This window comes from Peromyscus eremicus, chromosome 4, assembly GCF_949786415.1.
Source record: "Peromyscus eremicus chromosome 4, PerEre_H2_v1, whole genome shotgun sequence".
Lineage (NCBI taxonomy): Eukaryota > Metazoa > Chordata > Mammalia > Rodentia > Cricetidae > Peromyscus > Peromyscus eremicus.
The window spans coordinates 122,877,643-122,884,715 of record NC_081419.1 but is presented as its reverse complement, the minus strand read 5'-3'; the positions used below and the strand labels follow the sequence as shown (position 1 = coordinate 122,884,715).

Sequence of the window (7,073 nt, the reverse complement as noted above, 5' to 3'; positions counted from 1 at the left end):
TGCTCATATAATCCCTCCTCTTTCTTGCCAATTGGACTCCTGGAGCTCTTGAGCTCATACCCAAGGAATGCTCAATCATACCACAAAAACACATGCTCAACTATGTTCATAGCAGCATTATTTGTAATAGCCAGAACCTGGAAACAACCTAGGTGCCCTTCAACTGAAGAGTGGATAAAGAAAATGTGGTACATATACACAATGGAGTACTACTCAGCAGAGAAAAAAATGACATCATGAGGTTTGCAGGCAAATGGATGAAACTAGTAAATATCATCCTGAGTGAGGTAACCCCTGAGTGAGGTTTGGCCATGGATGTCTGCATCTGCTTCCACCAGTCACTTGATGAGAGTTCTATCATGACAGTTAGGGTATTCAGCCATCCGATCACCAGAGTAGGTCAGCTCAGGCACTCTCTCAACCATTACCAGTAGTCTATAGTGGAGGTATCTTTGTGGATTTCTGAGGACCTCTTTAGCACTCTTCTTCTTCCTATTCCCATGGGGTTTTCATGGGCTATAGAGCTAAACAGAATTCTCAACAGAAGAAGCTCAAATGGCTGAAAGACATTTAAGGAATTGCTCAACATCCTTAATCATCAGGGAAATGCAAATCAAAATGAGTCTGAGATGCCATCTTACACCCATCAGAATGGCTAAGATCAAAAACACTGAAGACAGCTTATGCTGGAGAGGACGTGGACCAAGGAGAATACTCTTACATTGTTGGTGGGAATGCAAACTTGTACAGCCACTTTGGAAATCAATATGGTGCTTTCTTAGAAAATTTGGAATCAATCTCCCTCAAAACCCAACTATACCACTCTTGAGCACATACCCAAGGAATGCTCAATCATACCACAAGGACACATGCTCAACTATGTTCATAGCAGCATTATTTGTAATAGCCAGAACCTGGAAACAACCTAGATGCCCTTCAACTGAAGAGTGGATAAAGAAAATGTGGTACATATACACAATGGAGTACTACTCAGCAGAGAAAAAAATGACATCATGAGTTTTGCAGGCAAATGGATGAAACTAGTAAATATCATCCTGAGTGAGGTAACCCAGACTCAGAAAGAGAACCATGGTATGTACTCACTCATAAGTGGATGCTAGATGTAAAGCAAAGGATAACCAGACTGCAACTCACAACTCCAGGGAGGCTACCTAGTAAAGAGGACCCTAAGAAAGACACAGTGATTGCCCAACAACAGAGAAATGGATGAGATCTACAAGAGCAAACTGGTGGTGAGGGAGGTAATGGAGGGCAAAGTTTGGGGGAAAGGGAGCAGGAGGTCCCAGCTGGATCAAGAACAGAGTGGGAGAACAAGGAAAGAGATACTATGATAAATGAAATACCACTCTTACATGGGGAATACAGAACTGTGACCTTGAATGAATCTGTACTTACAAGACCAGAAAGAGAAACATTTTCAAGAACAGTAAGAGTTAATCTTGCTGGCTATAGTCATTTGAAGACCAGAGAACATTAATATCTTGAGAACACAGAACGATCAACATATATGAGAGAACAGATGCTTAGGGTAGGAGTGGTGGAGCAAGCTGGTGTTAAGTGATAGCCAGGAGTTCTGAGAGTGACAATAAGAAGCAATACAGAGTAATGAAGAGTAGGGAAAAGGTGCTGCTGGTGTGGACCAGAAAGGAACTGAAGAGGAGCCAGATTTAAGTTACAGGTGGGGCAGTGTGAAGACAGAGGAACTATAGAGGGAGAGGAGCAAAAGGAAAAGGAGGGGCAAATGTCACAGAGCATGGGACACTGGCAAGGAGCCCATGCAGGATAAGAGGGCAGGATAAAAGAGCAGCTCATTTCCATGCTGTACTCACTATCTCATCCAGACTCACTTCAGCTACAAATCAAGTCTTGGATCTACTTCCAAGTCTAGGAAAACCATGGCCTGTCTGCTGCATGCTCCACTACTCCTGCTGACAACTCTCATGGTGGCTGTGAACCTGAGCCTGAACCCTGTGCTGGGTAAAACACTGCTGGGTGGCATAGAGGAATCCAGTATGCAGGAAGAGGGGGCCCCAGAAGCACTGGACTATGCTGTCAACAAGTACAATGAAAACAACAATGACTTGCATCTGAGCCGTGTTGTAAAAGTAGAAAGAGTCCAAAAACAGGTATGTGATCCTTGAAGTGAAGGAGCCTGAATTTGTCACTTAGAGGGACATACATGTTGCCCTAATCCAGCATTGATTCCTTCCTGCTATACCACTCCTGAATGTAGTACACTGTGATTTGCCACCAGTGATCTAAGATGGAGATAATGACAGTAGCCATACACCGCTATCTCATTTTAAGCCTTGTCCTAAGGTTTGCTGTTATCTGGAAGCCCTTGTTAAATACCCTCTATTAGGTTGTTGTATACCTTAGGGATATGCTGCAGGTAGGGGCATGTCTGTTCCTTATTTTTTTTTTTTTTTTTTTTTTTTTGGTTTTTCGAGACAGGGTTTCTCTGTGTAGCTTTGTGCCTTTCCTGGAACTCACTCTGTAGACTAGGCTGGCCTCGAACTCACAGAGATCTGCCTGGCTCTGCCTCCCGAGTGCTGGGATTAAAGGCGTGCACCACCACCGCCCGGCGTGTGTTCCTTATTTAACTTCCCAGTGGCATTCTGAATGATGGTACAAATCAGCGTCCTTCAATAAGATGAATGTCCTTTCATCAGTCTTCTGAAACCTGGAGGCAGTGTCTACATATAATTAAGAGACCATAAAAGAGAACAAATCATTACTACAGCTCACTTCTCTGCATGAATTTTTTATGTATTTCATTTAATTCTTACTCTATCTATAGGAAATCGTTAAGAGTAGCCAAATCTGTAGCCCAGAGTCTGCCTGTCAATCTATTGTCTCACTTCACTATGACATTTTACTGGGTTGGCTGCAGTTTCCTTTTTCTCTTAAGACATATATAGGTGAGTGATTTTGTAAATGTGTCGAAAGCAAACTGTTTAGTGTAAGTACTTCCCAGATTTGTTTTAATTTGACCTTTTTCCAAATTTAAAATTTTATTGATTCTTATGTATTTCAAGTCATGCATATTGATCCCACTCATCTCCCAGTCCCTTCCCATCTGCCTCTAGCCTTGTAACCACGCCTCCTCAGGTTAAAGGAAATATATGCTCTTATGGGTCATCTATATTTTCAACATATTTTAACTGAGAAATGAATAATTGAGTGTCAAGAAAAACCATCCTTTAAGTTTATGTGATGGCCCTGCCAGAGTTGATTGGATCATGAGGACCATGAGAGTGTTCTTGCCTAATCAATAGATTAGTCTTAAGCACGATTTCTTTTTTTTTAACATAAATACAGGTTATAATTTAAAAGTCCAGGGTTATTTTAAACAGTAAAATATTTTCTCTGTAGAAAATAGTATAAATGATAACATTTCCCAATAAGCCCTTTTAAGCCAAATGATTGCTGAATTATACATTTAATATTGATTAAATTCTGGGATACAGAACAAACCTATATCTCCCACCAAGCCCATTGATTCTACAGTGTAAAAGTGCTGGATGTAAAGGTCAGTCTAGTGTTGAAAGTGAGTCATTGTTTTCTCTGTATAGGTTGTGGCTGGAACGAACTTCTTATTTGATGTGATCCTAGGCCAAACCACATGTATGAAACCCCAGGCTGACTTGACCAACTGTCCCTTAAATGATCAGGCTGATCAGCAAGAGGTATGGACATGGCATATATCTTGGACCTATTGTATGCTCAGAAGGGTTTGCAATTACGTTAGTTTGTGAAAGTACATATCAGATTATGTCTACAAATGTGCACATGGGTGAATACATTAAAAAAGTATGTGTGTGTGTGTTTGTGTGTGTGTGTGTGCATATGTGTAGAGTTGTATACTGAGTTATGGTAGAGCATTTTCCTCATACTAATACAAATTTGGAAAAGTGAATATGTGACATTGCTGTGTTTTGAGAAATGAATATATTTGTGTGTATGAAGAGAATGTGGTTATTTGAGAAAATGTGTATAGATTATTTGGAGTATATATAACCCAGTTGTTTAAGGTATGTGTGTACACATTAAAATTTCAAGTTGTTCTTTGGATTGTAGTATTAATTAAGTACTCTGAGAATATTCCTGAATGAATTGGGTGTGTTGACTGCTAGATAGGAGCAAACAGCCTCAGTGGTCCTTAACAGGCAAAGCTCTATGCAATGCCAAGCTGAGCTTCTGTCCAGATCATGCTGAAATGAAGTCATCCAGTGCTTTCCCTTTTACCCAATGCCAGGCTTTTCCATGACAGAAGTCTTCTTTAGATAGAGTGACTCTGTATATCACTGCAGTTCCTCATCATGCTGCTTTTCCCTCATGTAGTTTTGAAGACTTTCTGGGTCGCAAGCCCCAGATTCATCATTGTTGTCTCTGGTGCTGGAGCAGAGGGGGTGCAGCTTACTGAATCTGTCCCCCTTTCCTGACCCCTAAGGTCCTTGCATGAGTTATGAGCTACTCTTTAAAGGTTGTTTTGTCAAAGAGATGTGAAACCCTGTGAGTCTTCTAAGATGTACACATATGTCTTTTTTTAAATAAATATTTTTATTTTATACTTAATCTAATTTTACATATCAGCCACAGATTCCCCTGTCCTCCCACCCCCCAGCCTACCTTCCCAATCCATCCCCCATTCCCACCTCCTCTAAGACAAGGTCTCCCATGGGGAGTCAGCCCAGCCTGGTAGATTCAGTTGAGGCAGGTCCAGTGCCCTCCTCCCTGCACCAAGGCTGATAAAAGTGTCTCAGCATAGGCCCTAGGTTCCAAAAAGCCAGCTCATGCACCAAGGTCAGGTCCCGGTCCCACTGCCTGGATGCCTCCCAAACAGATCAAGCTAATCAACTGTCTCACTTATCCAGAGGGCCTTATCCAGTTTCATGGGGGCTCCCCAGCTATTGGTTCACAGTTCATGTGTTTCCATTAGTTTGGCTATTTGTCCCTGTGCTTTTTCAATCTTGGTCTTGATATCTCTTGCTCATATAATCCCTCCTCTCTCTTGCCGATTGGACTCCTGGAGCTCCACCTGGGGTTTGGCCATGGATCTCTGCATCTGCTTCCGCCAGTCACTGGATGAGAGTTCTATCATGACAGTTAGGGTGTTTGGTCATCCAATCACCAGAGTAGGTCAGCTCAGGCACTCTATCAACCATTGTCAGTAGTCTATAGTGGAGGTATCTTTGTGGACTTCTGGGGACCTCTTTAGCACTCTGCTTCTTCCTATTCCCATGGAATCTTCATTTATCATGGTGTCCTGAGGGAGGTAACCCAGACTCAGAAAGACAAACATGGTATGTACTCACTCATAAGTGTATACTAGATGTAAAGTAAAGGATAATGAGACTGCAACTCACAACTCAAGGGAGGCTACCTAGTAAAGAGGACCCTAAGAAAGACAAAGGGATCACCCAATGACAGAGAAATGGATGAGATATACATGAGCAAACTAGAGGTGGGGTGGGTAATGGAGGGCAAGGGTTGGGGGAAATTGAGCTTAGGGGAGCGGGAGGTCCCAGTTGGATCAGGAACAGAGTGGGAGAACAAGGAAAAAGATACCATGATAAATGTACACATATGTCTTATGTTAGATGAACACTACTCGTTCTGGCTGAGTGTCATTGGACTTGGCAAAGGTTTTGGATGGTGTCTTACTTGCTTCTTTCCCACTCCCTGACACTTCTGGCTGCAAATCTTCTTCTTAGTGGTAACCAGAACTAATTAACCTTCTCTATTCATTTTTGCAGAGAGAATTCTGTTCTTTTGAAGTCTACGTTATGACCTGGGAGAACCAGATGTCCCTGACAGCTTCCAACTGCCACAAAATATAAGTTTCTGCCACGCAATAATATGCAGATTGCACACTTCTTTGGCAGTACTTCATCACTCTCATGGAAGATTTTGCCTTCAGGATTATATTTCAGATCACCTGCACTAAGTTTCATAGTATATTAGACTACTTGGGGTAGGTTCTCATATCCTAGGTGTTGTCCTGTATTCTTTTCTCTTTCCCTGCAAATGGTTTTCTGCATAGCTCACTTATACTTGCTCATTCCTTGCTCAATAAAAAAGTCTTACTAACTACTTTTGAGTGGCTCCTATCTCAGGATATGTAGAGTGGTAGGGTGGGAAAGTAGTTAATGTTGGTTCATATGCACACATACACCTGTGCAGATCAGGGCAAGACCTGCTGTCATTGTAATATTGTGAACTCAGAGATAACAATGTACAAATAGTGTCTGGAAGTCAATAACGCTGACACAGTGGCCATTATCAGAGGGACTGGAGAAAGTGGAGCAATATTGCTGCCTGTGAATTTAAGCTCCTCTCATAAAACAGATTTAGACAGTAAGGTATGTGTCATGGCTACCAATAATAGTGATCACCCACCCTTAGGAGTGTAGTCACCTAGTGAAGGTGGCCTCCTTTCTTCAGATTCCAAAGAAATCCATACGTGATGAGGTATAAATTCTATTTCTATAATGAAATGTTTCAGGACCTGGAAGAAGCAGAGACTAAAAGTGTGTGTTTGTTTATTTGCATGTGTATGTATATGTGTTACTTAGCACAACACTAACCTGTAGCACACATTCTAGTTGTTCTTAGTAATGAAAACCCAGAGTCAGATATTTGGATAAGGCTGAAATATCAGAGAGATAAAAGAGCAAGCCACATACACCCTCCTACCTAGCCAGCTCCTCAGCCTGAAAAGGACAAGAACCTTTCTCTATGAATCCTCAGACTTCTCTGTGACACTGTAGATTGAATGGTCAGTGACTGTTATTTACAATACCTTCTAATATTTTTCCCAGAAACATATGTTAGTTTATGGTTTGTTTCTGTGATGGTAGGAATGGTAATCTGGGAATTACATTGCTGTAAAAAATCACAGCCCCATAAATTCACTGCATTGTTAGCCACATATGGCTTTAATTTTCCCCTCTGTCATTCTGGCCCTATTCATTTGCCCCATCTCATGTTCTGTTTTACTTGAGATAATGTTCCAATCCCTAAAAGCTGAACATTTACCTCCTTAAGAG

The 7,073-nt window shown here is 41.6% G+C and overlaps 1 protein-coding gene across 1 annotated transcript; it reads left to right on the top strand.

Annotated features, from left to right (window-relative positions):
- Nucleotides 1–1,916: 1,916 nt before the first annotated feature.
- LOC131908610 (cystatin-S-like) lies at nucleotides 1,917–5,911 on the top strand. The gene is made up of 3 exons (XM_059259646.1): nucleotides 1,917–2,147; nucleotides 3,597–3,710; nucleotides 5,781–5,911. The coding sequence occupies exons 1-3, from the start codon at nucleotides 1,917–1,919 to the stop codon at nucleotides 5,862–5,864; spliced, it is 429 nt and encodes a 142-aa protein (XP_059115629.1). The 3' UTR covers nucleotides 5,865–5,911.
- The last annotated feature ends 1,162 nt before the right edge of the window (nucleotides 5,912–7,073 follow it).